Consider the following 16,838-nt stretch of genomic DNA (forward strand, 5'->3'; position numbering starts at 1 on the left):
ATTGGTGAAACCAGCGTATTACATAGATGGTATTTTCACACATTTACACAGACACAGGGTGGCGACAGAGCAGAGTTCGTACAAATGCGAACCAGAAGAAGTCTGGAGATTCAGGCCACTGAAGGAGCAACGTCGTCCAATCCGTGCCAGGTTAGGGCGCAACCACAACACCGCACTAGGACCTATTTGGCGATTTTACGCGCACCCCGCTTCGAATCTAAACTGGCGTGGATTAGAACAGTTTAGGCAGATAGTGCGTTGGTAAGTAAACCCTTGATCTTTAGCAATTGAGCTATTTTTACATGTCTGTCTGAAGCAAATATGCACATAATTTACTGTAGAATCAACATAAACGCTATATTGCATTTTGACTGTTGGATCTTATGTTATTTTGTGTCACGGTTTGTTGTCTTTGTAACTGTATGAGTGACCCAAATTAATCCCCCATTATTTTAGTATGACCCACTTTTATTGAGCAAGGGTGGCCATATTTTCATTACTCAAAACTGGGGCACTGTCATTTTTCTGTAGCTTACTATATGGGCATCTGTAATAGATCCGCGATGCTCGGCACCAGAAAGACACCATCACGTAATGACACTGTATTCTCATGTTGCTTTTGCCTGATCTGGGCATTGTTGCACAGTTGAGCCCTAACCAATGCAAATTATTATTAGTCTTGGACAAACGGGACTAAATAAATAGAGTCATATGACGCGGATTCGATCAGTCATCACAGCCAAATGTCAGCATCATAATTAGTTTCTGTGAGTTTGTTATTCTTTTTATTTATTAATCTTTATTTAGCTAGGTTAAAGCCCCATTTAGTGACATCCTTTTTCCAAGGGTGACCTGGGCCAAGTGGTATGCAGCCATGCCACAGGCTAAATAAAAATTTGGTCATTTACACTAGAAAAAAAACTTTGACAAATGATGCTGCTCATAGGATTCACAATCTTTTTTTTTTTTTTTTTTTTTTTTTTTAATTGAGTAAAAAACCCTTGAGGAACCAGCTTGCAAAGTTTCAGTTCAATTTGTAGAGTGTCCCAAGCAGTAGGAGCAGTATAAAGCTGCTTCCCCAAACCAGACAGCACTCAAGGAACTAACAATTAATAAATGTCATGTGAACACAGGACATACCAGGTTTCAGCTGCCTGCTGTCTGCAAAAGGGAGTATAAACAGGGAGGAGGACAGGCGCACATAATCTTAGATAAATCAAGGACATCCCTTGCCTGACAGTGCCAGTTCCTTGTATATTACATATACAGGAAACGCTATTAAGCGATTAGGATGGCATTGTCAGGCAAGGACATACCATGAGTATACCCCTGAACAGAGAGGGCCAGTCAGCCCCAGCACACAGTTCACAGTGATGGATAAGCTGACCACAACCTATCACAAATCTGAATGCACAATGTATCGTAATACAATGGTATTTAATGTTTGAAGACATTTTGTTGCATTTATATAAAGAACAAGATTCATAATCAAGGTAATAAACAATGATTCATTAACATAATTCTGACCTTTTTGTTTATGATAGTCATGGGTCCTGAAACACCATCTGTCCCAACTGAGGATGGTAAGTGCTTTGTATTTTAATTGTGTTTGTCTTTTTGTAAATAAGTTTGTATATATTTCATCTTTATGTGCAATCTGCCATAGCTTCAAGTGAAGTGTCTGACCCCATCAAGACTGAAGTAAAATCTGAAGATGATGAACTACCCATGGAACATGCTTCAAACACTGGTCATCCTTGTTCGGACTGTGGCAAGATTTTCAGCAGACCATCAAGGCTACTGAGACATAAACCTGTTCATATGAAAAAGCCTAAAACTGTTCTTAAGTGTGAGCAATGCGATAAGTGTTTTACTCAAGAAGAAGCACTGATTAGACACCAAAACAGCCAACATAGACCAAATAAGCATCCTTGTCCTGACTGTGGCAAAATCTTCAACCGCCCCTCAAGGTTAGAAAGGCACAGTAAAACTCACACCAAAAAACCAAAGTCATTTCAGTGTTCATTCTGCCAGAAACAATTTACTAAAAATAACAAACTTGTTCGACACGAACGGGTGCACACAGGGGAGAGACCGTTCACTTGCTCTTTCTGTGGCAAAGGCTTCACTGACCTGAGTCGCTGTAAATCACATGAAAAAATACATGACGATAACCCAGAAAAACCTTTTGAATGTTCAATTTGTGGGATGGGTTTTATTCAAGCTTCCAGATTAAATCGCCATTTTCGTTCCCACACAGGGGAAAGACCTTATCATTGTGTCCTATGTGAAAGCAGCTTTTCCCGCTCAGAGGGACTTAAGAGACACATGAGGAGCCACTCGGGCGAGCGGCCATTCATATGTTCTGTTTGTGAAAAGGGATTTTATTCACGACATGAACTAAACAATCACATGTTGACCCACTCAGGAGAGAAGCCTCATAAGTGTCCCATTTGTGGTAAAGGGTTTGCCCAAGTTGGCAATATGAGGGTACATGAGCAAACTGTCCACTCCAAGAAAGAATGCCAATATATCTGTAATGAATGTGGAGCCACATTTTCACAGTACAAGTCATTGCAAAAGCATCAGCAGATTCACACAGGGATAAAGCCATACTCATGCCTCACATGTGGAGTGAGCTTTTCCTGGAGCCACGGCTTAAGCAGACACAAGAGGTCACACGCACATAAAAGACTGTTGTCAGAGGCCCTTGTATCTGAGGCAGATATGAAAGGCACATGAACATTTTCTCAATGTATGCATTTTATTTAATCTCAATTTGTTTACACAGTTTTGTTGCAATCATGGATCTATATCTGGACTCTGAATGATGTATAGACCTATACAGTTGCAGAAGCCAATGGGTTCTATATGTTTTTATAAGAAAAAGTATGGTGCGAATAATGCACAAAATTTTAAAGTTACTTCTGTGTGCATCTGGGAAAGCATACAGCATTATAATTATCATTAATACAAAGCTTTTTTTTTTTTTTTTTTTTTTTTTTTTTTTTGCCTGCAGGTTGGAATCACTTTGTTTAAACTTGATAAAAAATTGTTCGTATGAAAGTAGTGGTGTGATTTCTGTGTAGTAGGTCTAGTAGTAGTCTAGTAGTAGTAGTAGTCCTAGGAGTGGTATTGGGAATTCTTTAATATGTTCCACATTTAGATAAATAATTAAAATATTACGATTTATATAAATATGATATTATTTACACCTGAAAAAAAAATGTGAAAAAATATTTTGCAAGATTTTTTAGTTTGTTTTGTTTAGTTTTTCCTGCGTATGTAAGCTACGTGAAGGCAGCGCCTGCGCTGCACTGTTGCTATGGTAACATATGTTTGTCGTTGCACGAGCTTGCGCGTGTTTCAACAAGAGAGCGGTGCTGTTCATTTAACGCTATAGTAAATATTTTCTTTTTTATAATAAAAGTTTTAATTTTTATGTAATGTCTCAAGAAACACAGAACTCACTGGAATTGGAATCAGCCATTGGATTCAGTGGTAAGTGAACATGTTTTAGACGGTTATTTTCATAAAAGCGTGCGCTAGTCTTGATATATTTTTAATCAACCTAGCTAATTTAGCTAACGCTTTTGTACTGTAGGTTGATGTAAAGTGTAAAATACTTTCCTTGGATAGATATGTTGTTGCATATACGTGTTTACAGGACATGTAGTCTCAGGCTTAAGGGTCCATCCAAACAAAAATCACCTCATCTATCCTCTGGGATGGACAATCATCATAAAAAGAATAAAAGATGGGAAACAGGACTTTCTGCATGGACACAACAACAATGTATCCTGTTTAACTGTTTCCAAAGGTGGACAGTACATTGCTTCTGGACAGGTCAACTTTATGGGGTTTAAGGTTTGTTCAATGCAAGTATAACAGAAAGACAGTTACATGTCTTTTGATTATTTGTAATGTGTTTGTTCCTAGGCTGATGTAATTATCTGGGACTTTGAGCAGAGAAGCATCTATGCTCAGCTTTCACTCCACAAGGCTAAAGTGGAGGCACTGTCATTTTCACCTAACAACAAATACCTTGTGTCTCTTGGTGGTGTGGATGATGGGAGGTAAGTGTATTTTTACAACCACCATAAGGAAACCTTAAAGCAAATTTCACTACAGTATGTTGTATTTGTCTGTTTTGTTATTTTATTATGTTTTAGCATTGTAGTGTGGAACATTGAAACAAAGCAGGCTATATGTGGGAGCCCTGCTTCAGCACATAGTGCTGGTCACTGTCTTACAGTGAAGTACTCAAATCATAATGACAACATTTTTGTGTCTGCTGGAAGGTATAATAGTTACATTTAATAATAATTAGATTTTAGAAATTGGTATTACATGTTTTGTAATTTGGTTTGTTCTGTGTGTGCAGTGGAACATTGCGTGTTTGGGAGCTTGATGTTCCTAACAGGAAGATTCAACCCTCAGAATGCCAGACAGGCAAACTGAAACGCATTGTTAAATGCATAGAGGTACATAAAAAATTTATAAAATCACTTTTTGTACATTCTTAATTATATGTTATTTGAAAACCATGGCAGCTGTGTGGTGATTATAAATTATGTTTTATAATAATGTCTTTAACCAGCTGGCAGATGATGATAGATTTGTGCTGTGTGGCACCACCAGTGGAGACATAATGAGAGTGAACATGAAGACTGGCCTCCTCTCTGACTGTGGGCCTGTCAAAACTAAACACAGTTTGGTAAGTCACATCACATTTTCTAAAAAACTCTTCTTTTTGTAACTTTAGTTCATTTCTTCACAGGGTGTAACTGCACTAAGGCTTTGGAACTCTGGTCATCTACTTGTTGGTTCTGGATCAGGAAGTTTCACTCTTTGTTCCAGCACTAACTTCAAGATTTTGAAGTAAATCTTTAAAATGAATGCATGATGACTAGACTGTGGATTTTCTACTTTCTTACTTACACTAGACAGGTGGAGCTGGAGAAAGGAGTCACCTCTATTGCTTTAAGAGGGGAAGATCAGCAGTTCTTTGTTGGGACAGAATCTGCACAGATTTATCGTTTCTCATATGAGGATTTTAAGGCAGAGCTCATTTCAACCAGCCACAACAGTGCTGTGAAAGATGTGGCTATACCATAGTAAGTACAAAAGTCAGTGGGCTACATGTCCGGAGTATCCTGTAAACTGTAGTGTTCCACATATTAAACTCTATTTTACTTTTGTCAGTGGTACCTCAGAGCTGTTTGCAACATGTTCTCAAGAAGATATCCGTCTGTGGCACATAAACAAACCCAAAGAACTGTTGCGCATCACTGTTCCCAACATGACTTGCAATTCCGTTGATTTCATGATTGACGGACATAGCATCATTAGTGGTATGAGGCAGACCATTTTATTTGTTATCTGTTTGTATGATCCCTTTTATCCCTTATATATATTCACTGTGAGATTAATATATCTTTAGCATGGAATGATGGCAAAATTAGAGTTTTTGCTGCAGCCAGTGGCAAACTCATGATGACTATTTACAACGCTCACAAACTGGGAGTTACAGCCATTGCAGGCACCAGAGAATGCAAGAGGATAGTAAGTGGAGGAGGAGAAGGACAGGTGGGTAGAGCTTTCCATTTACATGATGAATGCATGCGTTCACAAACCTCTAGAACAGACATGTCAGACTCAGGCCCTGGGGCCAAATTTGGCCTGCGATATAATTATATTTGGCCTGTGAGATCATATCAAATATGTATTAGAGCTGGCCCGCCCGCTACAGATAGGCTACAGAGACATTATTTATTTAAAATTTTGTTATTATTTTATATTGTGCTTGTACTGGACTCAATGTTTAAGAAAAACTATAGTAAACATTTATTTTAATAAGAAAAAGTTTAACATTACATATCTCAAAAAGAAGAGAAAACATGCAGATGTTGTTGAATTTTTTCAATAAATATTTAGTTTGGCCCACAACTTAGTCCCAGTGTTTAAACTTGGTCCTCTGTGAATTTGAGTTTGGCACCCCTGCTCTAGAACTATGAAAATAATAAATTCGGTTGTAGGGCAGGGGCCTCTCAAACTGAAAATCCACAAACCTTGTCATTATTTGTTAGGGAATGAGTCCAATTATTAACTATAAACCAAGTCAAAGGGCTTGCATTTTGACAGTTAAAAGGCCAATTCCTCTCATAGACCTGACCTCTACTGCTCGAATTAGAGACCATTTAAAATGCTTTGATGTCACATAAAGTCAGCCTATTAAATTAGTGTCATTTTGTATTTGGTTGGTACAGGTGAGGATTTGGGAACTGCAGCCAAGGAGCCACCGGATGCTGGGGTCCGAGAAAATGCACAAAGACTCTGTCACCTGTATCAAAATTAAGAGTGATGACAAAGAGTTTGTGAGTGCCAGCTCTGATGGAGCCTGCATTATCTGGGACCTGGAGTGAGCATATATATTTTTTCTTTTTAAAGCAATACTATGCAACTTTCTGGAGTTGGTACATCACCTGTATGATTCCATGGAAATGTAAAGTTAAAACTATACATTGAAAAATTCTCCATCGACATATATACATTTTATGCCACATTGTGGAAAAGTATAACCATAGAAACAAGCAGGGCAAGAGTCAGGTTTGTGGCAAGCCCATTCACATTGACAATGTGTGTTTTTCAGTGCTGTGAAAACAACCAAAAAAATACTGCTATATTATGATATTTAGCTGTGATATTTAGCTAGTCAAAATGTTATTGTGTGTGTTTTGTTTTTTTTAGGCGTTTTGTGAGTCTTCAGATTGTGATTGCCAACACCTTTTTCCAGGCAGTTTGTTACCATCCAGAGGAATACCAGATCCTCACCAGTGGGAATAGAAAGGTATGTCTAATATTGCCCGCAATTTGCATTTAACCTCTTTCATTTTATGGACCATTGTTTTGTACAGGATTATCCTTAGTTTTACTGGAAGTTTCAGTTAATTAAATAACCTTATTAAAATGTTTGTACATTTCAGTTGTTCTTTTTGCATCTCTCTTTAGGTCGCATATTGGAATGTGTTTGATGGCTCACCTATTAGAGAAATTGAAGGATCACAGTCGGGCACCATCAATGGTCTTCACATTACTCAAGATGGCAAATATTTTGTGACAGGCTAGGACCATTACCGTTTTCATTACTGTCATCTCTTTGTTCCAGTCCAATGTCACTGACATCTTAACTTACTGTTGTTTCTATAGGTGGTGATGATAAATTGGTGAAGGTATGGGATTACATGGAGGGCATTGTAACCCACACAGGCATAGCACATGGAGGCAGTATCACCACTGTCAAAGTCTGCAACAACAGCCGCCTCTTGGTCAGCACCAGTGCAGACGGAGCCATTCTGTGTTGGAAGTTCCCTCATGCTGCTTCCTCCTGATTTCACAGAATTTTTACTGTTCACTTCAGAACAGCCTATCCTGCAAGAATTAAATGTTATTTTATCCTGTTGATTCAAATAGCACAAGTACATTTGTTTTAGCAATTAGGAGCATTGTATTGAATGGTGATAAAAAAGAATGTTTCATGTTTCATGGAGTAACCACCCAAAGATTCACAGGTACACTAAAACGAGACAGGCACTTTTAAATGTCTAAGTGAATTATAATCATTTAAATTGTATTTTAATGGTAAGAGGAGTATTTAGGCTTAGACAAACCTTTTTGATCTAAATTAGTAGCTCACAGAGTACAATATAGCCTAGTAACAAAAAGCAAAAAAAACAACAACAAACAAACAAACAAACAAAAATCCATGTTAATAAAATATAAAAAGTGGCAGAAATAACCATAAGATGCAAATATGTACAACATCTAAATCAGGGGTGTCAAACTCAAATTCAGAGAGGGCCAAATTTCAAAACTGGGACTAAGTCATGGGCCAAACTAAATATTTATTGAAATTTTTCAACAATATCTGCATGTTTTCTCTTCTTTCGAGATATGTAATGTTAAACTTTTTCTTATTAAAATAAGTGTTTGATCATAGTTTTGCTTAAACACTGAATCCAGGACAAGCATAATATAAAATAATAACAACATTTTAAATAAATAATGTCTCTATAGTAGCCATATTGTAGCCAGCAGGCCAGTTCTAATACATATTTGATATGATCTCATAAGCCAAATATAATTATATCGCAGGTCAAATTTGGCCCCCAGGCCTGAGTCTGACATGTCTGATCTAAATCATCTACTATTGGTCTAAAAATGCACAACAGAGCGTGCGATGCCCTGAAAACACATGAACCTTATGAGGAGCTCAAGAATACAGAATGTGAAATGCTTTGGCATTTCTGAATAAATCCACTTTGTTTACTTTATTTTAGGTTATTTGTTTATTTTTCAGGGGAAATACAAATAAAAACATTGAACTACACATAGACGTTATAGTGATAGGTTATAGAAAAATTGTTAATTTCCACCTTCAGTCCTTGGACAAGTTGATGTTATAAATGGCGTACATGCCAATAAAATAAAATATAATGTATATAAATGCAATCATTTATCCAGTCAATCAGTAAGTAAAACTAGTCCCATTCAATCTCAGTCACCACATCCATACACTATTTACTTATTTACAGTTCATATTGCTGCATAGGGAAGATCAATGTGTACAGGTTTGTTTGGTTAAAAGCCATTGATTGGCCAGGCGTGCAAACATTTCATAATTTGTACATGATATAATTTCATGTGGGAGGGTGTTCCAGTGGCTTATGGCCCTATAGGAGAATGATGACTGACCAAATGAGGTTCTGCATCTTGGAACACTACACTCTCCTCTGGCTATGGACCATGTGGGTTGGCAGGTTTTCTCTGAACTGAGCACCACAAACTTTGTCAGGGAAGGAGCATCTGAATTATGAATTATTTTAAATAAGATTAATATTTGATTAAATTTAAGAAAGTTATCAAAATTTAACAATTTATATTTGACAAATATTGAGCAGTGGTGTTACAGATGAGGCTTTTTTTCATGGATTTTTAGTGCTTGTTTATACAATGTTTCTATCGGCTTTAAAGATGTTTTACATGCTTGAGACCAGCTGGTAATACAATATCGAAGATGCGAGACAATCATGGAATTAAAATGTGTATATGAAGCCTCGGTTGTAAAAGAATTTCTAAACTTCGTTGTGTTTCCAAGTTTTGTTTTGTTTTTTTAAATGAAGTTTTGAGTCGAGTAATATTTAAATTCATCTACAATCCTGATGTTTTGTGCATTTACTAAAATTTCAAAAGTGTGTGGGGATTTACGCTTATTGGTAACAAACAAACTTTTTTATCAGTATATATATTTTTTATTTTGTCTTTGTTATTATTTAATTGAATATTAAAATATTTAAGTTGTTTACTTCACATGTGGACTTGATATTTTGTTAAAAGGCATGCTCTATGTACTAGTGGACAGAAGGGGCAGTGTAACAAACCGCAGTAAAACCTGCAGAAGACAGAAGAAAACATCTCCTGCACATCGATACTTCCATGGCTCTGCTGAACACTGGTGCATGAATGAATTTTAGATCCATTAAAGCAGGCAATCCAATATAACAACTTTTGCCCGTGGACCGAAGTTTGCAAGGACAAAACTTTTTAATAGTAGGTTTTAACGAATTGAGCTCTTCGTGCCCAAAACTCACCCTGTGCCGTCCAGGCCTGATATGGAGCTAACGCTAAACTGTTAGCATTAGCTGGACTAGCTCGTTTTACACTTTGCAGCAATGGGTCCAGATAAAACATGTAAACAAGAATCCTCTGACGATGATGATGACTGTGAGTAAATCAACTACAACTTTTAATATTAGCAAGAATAAGTGTTCTAAGTGCATATTTTTCTTGTATTGGTGTTTATTAGAAAATTGTTCAGATTATGTTGTGTGTGTTTTCATAGATGTTGAAGAAGATGATTCAAGCGAAGAATCAACAGATACTGAACATGAACCCTCCAGGCCTGCTTCTAATAAGTACTGTGTTGTCAAAGAAGAGGAGGAAGGGGATATGTCTATTCAGCACAAAAGCACAAACGATAAAGGGGGCAAGCATCCATGTTCAGACTGTATTAAAGTGTTTGGACCCTCTTCAGATTTGATTTGGCACAGGACTAGATCGACGTGTGAAAAGAAACCACGTGCTCTCCATCGCTGTTCCTTTTGCAGCAAACCTTTCAACAGACACAGCCACCTTGTGCGACACGAGCGAGTGCACACTGGGGAGAAGCCGTTCACCTGTTCTGTCTGTGGAAAACGTTTTGCCCAACTCAGAAGCTGTAACTCGCACGAGAAAACCCATGAACCCACATACGAGAGCCGAGAAAGAACGCACAAATGTGACCTCTGTGACAGGGCTTTCACAGAAGCTAAAGTACTGCGCCGCCATTTTCGATCACATACAGGAGAGCGGCCGTATGAATGTAGCGAGTGCACAAAATGTTTTTCTCGCTCAGAAGGACTCAGAAGGCACATGAGGAGCCACACAGGGGAGCGTCCATTCACATGCACTGTCTGTAAAAAGGCTTTTTATTCACGAACAGACCTGAACATTCACATGCTCACACACTCAGGAGAGAAGCCACATGTGTGTTCTGTGTGTGGTAAAAGTTTTGCTCAGGCAGGCAATATGAGAATTCATGAGCAGACTGTCCACTCTGAAACCCGCCAATATAGCTGCAATGAATGCGGATCAACATTTAAAGAGTACAGGACAATGAAAATGCATCAGAGGATACACACAGGGGAAAAGCCATATGTGTGCTTACCCTGTGGTGTCAGTTTCTTTTGGAGCCATGCTTTAAGCAGGCACAAGAGGTCAGATGCACATAAGAAAAAGTTATCTGAGAGTGGAGATTTAGAGAGTACATAAATCTGTCTTATGAAGTATGTAATGTTAAGTTTTTTTTGTAAGAATCACAGTAAAGGAAATCTTGTTTTACATATACTTAAATGCGTTGGTCAGTTTCCTCAATAAATATGTATAAATACTTTCTATAGCTGCACACAGGCTGTTCATTTGAACATATTAAAATTATATTGGATATACTGTATTTAGTATGCAATCTTAGCCATAGTAATTCATACAGTATATTGCGTGTTTTGATTCACTCCTGATAAGTAATTTAAATACAGCTGAAGGGAACCTCAACAGCCACAAGGGGGCAGCAAATGTGTCTTTGTTTTTTAGAATTACCGCTCAGAAGAAGCGCCCGTGCTGCTTCTGTACAAAGAGCTGTCTCTCACACGCCTGGAAACATAATTATAGTATTTATAGATCGTAAATGCTTCCATAATCAAAACTGACATTAGAAACACCGCTTTTTCTTGTGCATTTTAACAAGCGGACACGCCCCGCCGGAGCTCTTCGTCCGCTTCAGATTTCGCACTAAAGGCTAAATATACGATTAGCATCTGCAGCCATGGACCAGAGCACAGCTTGTACGCATTATGTGAAACAGGAGTCTGATGGTGAAGGTGAGTCTGCTTTTGTTGTACTATTAACTAAAAGGTCTGCCACAAATATCTGCTATAGAATTGTGAACGTGAACACATTTTACGTAACTAGAAAATATACATAATATCTGTAATTTATGTTGTAAAGAAGGCTTGTATGAATAATCAGCTCCGGGTACGGTGACCAACTGTCCCTCTTTTTATTGTTAACCATTCAGGCCTCTCTCCCTCGTTGTAAATATTTAGAGAATGTTCCTATTTTTTATTGATCCCACGTGAATTGTATAAAAAATAGATTCACACAGAAAACAAGATAAAATACTTTTCCTCACAAAGAATTCAAGACTTTTGAGTGCACAGGTTGTAATATGTTCCAGGCTGTTAGATACTGACTGTTGTGTAACAGTGGCACTCTTTGTTTCTAGTCTAGTGTTTTGTATTGTCATATCAATTGTATTATTGATTTTTCTGTAGATTCTGGAGGCAAAGTTCACTACATTGAGGTTTCACTAGATGATGAAGAAGTACCCTTCAAAAGGAAATCTGATGTGAAGTCTCATGCCTGCGCTGTGTGTGGCAAGTTATTTAGTAAACCATCAAAAAGAGCCAGGCATGAAGTTATACATAATAAGCCAAAGAAGACGGTCTTCGAATGCCAATACTGTGATAAGTCTTTCAAAACAGAAGACATGCTCAAGCGCCACGAGATTAGACACACCAAGACTAAAGCACACCCTTGTCCAGACTGTACAAAAGTATTTGACAGGCCTTCAAAGTTGGAACGCCACAGGACAGTTCATCTAAAGGAACCAAAGAAGCCTCATCAGTGTTCATTCTGCTCCAAAACATTTGGTAAACTCCACAAACTTGAGCGCCATGAGCGTGTGCATACTGGAGAGAGACCGTTCACCTGTTCTGTCTGTGGTCAATCCTTCTCTGACTCAAACAGGTGCAAAACTCATGAAAGAAATCACGTTGCACTGCCAGATAAACCTCACAAATGTGACCTCTGTGACAAGGCGTTTATCGAGGCAAAAGATTTGCGTCGCCATTTGCGAACTCACACAGGAGAGAAGCCGTATGAATGCATTGAGTGTGAAAAATGTTTCTCGCGCTCAGAAACACTCAAAGCACACATGATGACCCACACAGGCCAGCGGCCATTCACATGCAACATCTGCCAAAGGGGATTTGGCTCCTCTTCGCAGTTAAGAGCTCACAATTTAACCCACTCTGGAGAAAAGCCCCATGCGTGCCCTGAGTGTGGCAAAGAATTCACTCAAGCTGGCAACATGAAAGTACACCTGCGAACTGTCCATGCAAAGAAAAATATAAGCAGTCTGTCATGAGTGTGGGACAAGAAGAGGACAGTAGAAACATAACGTTTGCCAACCATTTCAACTTTTTTTTACATATATGACACAAGAGTGATGTGAAACATTTTCAACTTCAACAATATGTAACAAAGTATGGTTCATATTACTGTTCTTGTTTTCTTGTATGTGCCTAGACAAAAAAACAACACTGAATTATCTAATTTCTGAATATTCTAAATGTATATCTATGATGATGTTTATGACATACCCATGTGATGATATGTCATAAAAAATGTATTATTACAATTGCATAAAGTTTTTATACTTTTATGTATCCTATTATACAGTATGTGATCTAAAGCAGACATGTCAGACTCAAGCCTGGGGGCCAAATGTGGCCCAGGATATAATTATATTTGGCCTGCGAGATCATATCAAATATGTATTAGAGTTGGCCCGCTGGCTACAGATAGGCTGTGGAGACCTTATTTATTCATAATTTTGTTATTATTTTATAGTATGCTTTTTCTGGATTCAGTGTTTAAGCAAAACCGTTATTAAACATTTATTTTAATAAGAAAAGGTTTACCATTACATATCTCAAAAGAAGAGAAAACATGCAGATGTCGTTGAAATTTTTCAATAAATATTTAGTTTGGCCCATGACTTAGTCCTAGTTTTTAATTTTGGCCCTCTGTGAATTTGAGTTTGACACCCCTGATATAAAGTAACATGAGTGCTGTCTTTTTTCTTCTGCCAATTCTTACCTTTCTAATGATTTACTGTGTACAGTACAGTGGTATTTAAAGGTGCGCTATGGAACATTTTGGTTGGTGCTCTGTGCTTGTTTCTGTGGATATGCTCTGCTTGGAATGTTTCACAGTATGATATTAAACAGCTCTAGATTACATTTTACCTTACTTTACATTTATTAAATTACAGATGGCTTTTGTTTTATAGGTCAAAAATATCTAGAAAAACAGACATTAGGTCTGTGAGCGGGATTGCCTCCCCACACATCTGACCTGTAATTTGGTCTGGTTTGATCTCCATGAAGATAGAACAGTGTAATGCCATACTGTGAAACATTCCTGACAAACCATTAGCATTTCTGTGGAGAAAAGCATTTGGCAGACCCTCCACCAGAAAAGGTAGACAATACACCTTTAAATGTATTAGCCATCTGTACACAAACATGAGAAAAATATGTTACTGTCAAACATTATTGTATCAGAAAACACCAGTGGTAACTGCATGACGATGTGTGAACCTTTTATGGACGGATTGGCACCACTATCATTCCGTCTCGGAAGGGGGCAGTAAAATAAAAAACTATTTCCTATGAGAAGCAAAAGAAGACCTACGGCGGAGCGGTCGGTCTGCAGTGGTTTTAATTACACTGTTTTGGTTAAAATGGCAGAAAACATTTTAGTCAGTGGCTGAATTATTCTTTTTTTATTCAAAGTTGGTGGTGAGGTGTATCAGGTCGCTAGCGCGTTAGCTCGGACAGTAGCCAACCAGCCATGGACCCAGACACAGGTAAACAAAAGTCTTCTGCTGAAAGAATTCTGTCTTATTCGCCCCTCTTAATTAACTGTAAAAGGTAATTACTACTACTACTACTATCGGCCTGTTACCATTTGTATTAAAGGTCCTATATTACGCAAAAATGAATGGTGAACTTGAAGCCATGTTAGACTGTTGTAGTATCCCCCAAAAACATACCTGGAGTTGTGCTTTGTTTCATTCACCCCCGTTCATACTTTATTATAAGTTTGTCTACATCTCCAAAACTCAAAATACTCTGTTCCACCTTGTGATGTCATGAAGGGTGCAAGTTAACAGCTACCTTGATTTATGTATTTATTTTGGGCAAGGAAGAAATGTACATTCTTTTACAATAGAACATATAACATTAACCAAATGATTCTAGTGAAGATGAATGGAGTTTAAAAAATACAGTTATTACCACATGACATCACAAGGTGGAACAGAGTGTCTTCTGTTTAAGAAAAGATCAAAGTCTAAATAGACAGAATTTGTGTGTTAAACATGTGTGAATGAAACAAAACATAACTCTGGGTATATTTGTGTTGAGGAAACAACATTATAACATAAATAGATAGAAAATAGTGTAATGTGGGCCCTTTAACTTTGGGTTGTAAAATGATCATATCTGACTTTTTGCTAATAAAAAGCTGACTGTGTACATAAATGGCTTTGTTTTTATCTTTACTGCTGGTCACATAGGATAATCTATGTTCCACTATTTTCTGTCCAATAGATTATGCAGAGCAAGTTCATTCCATTGAGGTTTCAATCAATGCAGAGCCAGAGCCCTCCAAAGCAACATCAACCAAATGCTATCCTTGCACTGCTTGTGGCAAGCTATTCAACAGACCGTCAAAGCTGGCTAGACATGAGCCTGTGCACCAGAGGAAGCCTAAAGTACTTTTCCAATGCCAGCAATGTGAAAAATCATTCAAAGATCAAGACCAACTGAAACGACATGAGCTAAGACACTCCATAACGAACATACACCCTTGTCCTGACTGTACAAAAGTGTATAACAGGCCTTCAAGGTTAGAAAGGCACAGGAAAACACACCTTAGGAAACCAAAGAAGCTTCATCAGTGTTCATACTGTAGCAAAGCATTTGATAGAATGCATAAAGTGGTGCGACATGAGCGTGTGCACACTGGGGAGAGACCGTTCACCTGCTCTTTCTGTGGTAAAGGCTTCGTTGAGTTAAGTGGGTGCAAAAATCATGAAAGGACTCACAAAGAGAATATAGAAAAGGCTCATAAATGTGCCCTCTGTGACATGGCTTTCATAGAAGCGAAGGAGTTGCGTCGTCATTTTCGGTCGCACACAGGAGAGAAGCCTTTTGAATGTAATGAGTGTGACAAACGTTACTCTCGGTCAGAAGCGCTCAAAAGACACAAGAGGACCCACACGGGCGAGCGGCCATTCACATGTATAATCTGTGAAAAAACATTCTACACTCGTCAAGCTTTAAACATTCACAAGTTGATCCATTCTGGAGAAAAGCCACATTTGTGTCCTGTGTGTGGAAAAGGCTTCTCACAGAGGGGGAACATGAGAGAGCATAGAAAGACTGTGCACATTCAGAATAAATACAGCTGTGACCAGTGTGAGGCAGTGTTCACACGATACAAGACTTACAGAAGCCACCAGCTCCGACACAACGACGGGGAGCCTGCATCGTTTGTAAATGCAAGTTTGGGTCGAGCACTTCTCTCAGAAAACACATGAGGGCGCTTCATCTAGGACCGCTACCAGGGGAGTCCTCTGAGGACTTGTTGGGTGCAGAAGAATCTAGCTTGTTGTAACTGCAGTTAATGTTCACTGTTATGCTTTCTGTGTCACTTGAGTTGAGATGCTCTATTAGTCACTTATTCTCAAGATTGATAATGATATCATGAAGAAGAGCAGTAAAGCTAAACTATATTCTTTCCAAATTTTCATTTCCCTGCCAAAATAGAAAACATTCCAAGTGAAGAATATGAAAATACTGATCTCTTAATTAAAATGCAAACATGATGCATGCTCATAGAATATCTTTCTCTGGATTTGAGTTAACAACTTCTATATGCTTTTCTCTTAAATATAAAGTACAAAGAAAAGAGTATGTTTTTCCGTGTAATGTACTTATAATCATGCACATGATCCTATCCACAGGAGTTGGTCTTGTGTTGTGTTTTAAATCCCCCAAAGATGAATCATTAAAAAAATTAACAAAAACATTGACTTCATTTAAACGTGTTGTTAATTGTTTATATAATATGTGTTAAAATGTTTGTTGATGCTACAAGGTGCATTGAAACAAGTAAGAAGAGGCAACAAAAGATGTTACTTCACAGCTACTTCTTACTCCTTTTATGTGTTGCAAAATGCACTTTATAACACCAACTGTGTGCTGTTAGCGGCAGCCTTCAGTTTTAACTGTAATGCTTTTAAAGTAGGAAGAATAACATCAAGAACATTTTGTTGGTGAATCATTTGAAAATCACACGCGGAGCTTTCAGTGGGGACATTATCAGGCATG

The 16,838-nt window shown here is 38.0% G+C and overlaps 5 protein-coding genes across 5 annotated transcripts; all 5 read left to right on the forward strand.

Annotated features, from left to right (window-relative positions):
• Positions 1–9: 9 nt before the first annotated feature.
• Positions 10–2,892, forward strand: LOC110172556 (zinc finger protein 239-like). Its single transcript, XM_055157738.1, has 3 exons — positions 10–261; positions 1,545–1,583; positions 1,667–2,892. Exons 2-3 carry the CDS (start codon positions 1,547–1,549, stop codon positions 2,740–2,742), a joined length of 1,113 nt encoding a protein of 370 aa, XP_055013713.1. The 5' UTR covers positions 10–261; positions 1,545–1,546; the 3' UTR covers positions 2,743–2,892.
• Positions 2,893–3,378: 486 nt separating this feature from the next.
• Positions 3,379–7,391, forward strand: cfap52 (cilia and flagella associated protein 52). The gene is made up of 14 exons (XM_020938476.2): positions 3,379–3,501; positions 3,668–3,867; positions 3,940–4,076; positions 4,173–4,301; positions 4,385–4,484; positions 4,601–4,717; positions 4,781–4,881; positions 4,947–5,117; positions 5,206–5,354; positions 5,444–5,589; positions 6,270–6,421; positions 6,751–6,850; positions 7,012–7,123; positions 7,210–7,391. Exons 1-14 carry the CDS (start codon positions 3,447–3,449, stop codon positions 7,389–7,391), a joined length of 1,851 nt encoding a protein of 616 aa, XP_020794135.2. The 5' UTR covers positions 3,379–3,446.
• Positions 7,392–9,436: 2,045 nt separating this feature from the next.
• On the forward strand, positions 9,437–11,002 carry LOC110172585 (zinc finger protein 239-like). Its single transcript, XM_020938477.2, has 2 exons — positions 9,437–9,783; positions 9,902–11,002. Exons 1-2 carry the CDS (start codon positions 9,732–9,734, stop codon positions 10,867–10,869), a joined length of 1,020 nt encoding a protein of 339 aa, XP_020794136.1. The 5' UTR covers positions 9,437–9,731; the 3' UTR covers positions 10,870–11,002.
• Positions 11,003–11,119: 117 nt separating this feature from the next.
• LOC110172646 (zinc finger protein 239-like) lies at positions 11,120–13,432 on the forward strand. The gene is made up of 2 exons (XM_055157740.1): positions 11,120–11,474; positions 11,928–13,432. The coding sequence occupies exons 1-2, from the start codon at positions 11,420–11,422 to the stop codon at positions 12,800–12,802; spliced, it is 930 nt and encodes a 309-aa protein (XP_055013715.1). The 5' UTR covers positions 11,120–11,419; the 3' UTR covers positions 12,803–13,432.
• A 681-nt stretch (positions 13,433–14,113) lies between these two features.
• Positions 14,114–16,551, forward strand: LOC129410248 (gastrula zinc finger protein XlCGF7.1-like). The gene is made up of 2 exons (XM_055157739.1): positions 14,114–14,308; positions 15,054–16,551. Exons 1-2 carry the CDS (start codon positions 14,293–14,295, stop codon positions 16,043–16,045), a joined length of 1,008 nt encoding a protein of 335 aa, XP_055013714.1. The 5' UTR covers positions 14,114–14,292; the 3' UTR covers positions 16,046–16,551.
• Positions 16,552–16,838: the final 287 nt, after the last annotated feature.

The sequence above is a fragment of the Boleophthalmus pectinirostris genome, unplaced genomic scaffold (genome assembly GCF_026225935.1).
Source record: "Boleophthalmus pectinirostris isolate CB_2022bp ecotype Guang Dong unplaced genomic scaffold, ASM2622593v1 HiC_scaffold_22, whole genome shotgun sequence".
Lineage (NCBI taxonomy): Eukaryota > Metazoa > Chordata > Actinopteri > Gobiiformes > Gobiidae > Boleophthalmus > Boleophthalmus pectinirostris.

Coding starts and splice junctions, on each gene's coding strand:
- LOC110172556 (XM_055157738.1), top strand. CDS start 1,547: ATGGGTCCTGAAACACCATCTGTCCCAACTGAGGATG. Junction 1,584..1,666: donor ATCTGTCCCAACTGAGGATG/GTAAGTGCTTTG, acceptor AATCTGCCATAG/CTTCAAGTGAAGTGTCTGAC.
- cfap52 (XM_020938476.2), top strand. CDS start 3,447: ATGTCTCAAGAAACACAGAACTCACTGGAATTGGAATCAGCCATTGGA. Junction 6,851..7,011: donor TCACCAGTGGGAATAGAAAG/GTATGTCTAATA, acceptor ATCTCTCTTTAG/GTCGCATATTGGAATGTGTT. Junction 7,124..7,209: donor TGGCAAATATTTTGTGACAG/GCTAGGACCATT, acceptor TTGTTTCTATAG/GTGGTGATGATAAATTGGTG.
- LOC110172585 (XM_020938477.2), top strand. CDS start 9,732: ATGGGTCCAGATAAAACATGTAAACAAGAATCCTCTGACGATGATGAT. Junction 9,784..9,901: donor CTCTGACGATGATGATGACT/GTGAGTAAATCA, acceptor GTGTTTTCATAG/ATGTTGAAGAAGATGATTCA.
- LOC110172646 (XM_055157740.1), top strand. CDS start 11,420: ATGGACCAGAGCACAGCTTGTACGCATTATGTGAAACAGGAGTCTGAT. Junction 11,475..11,927: donor ACAGGAGTCTGATGGTGAAG/GTGAGTCTGCTT, acceptor ATTTTTCTGTAG/ATTCTGGAGGCAAAGTTCAC.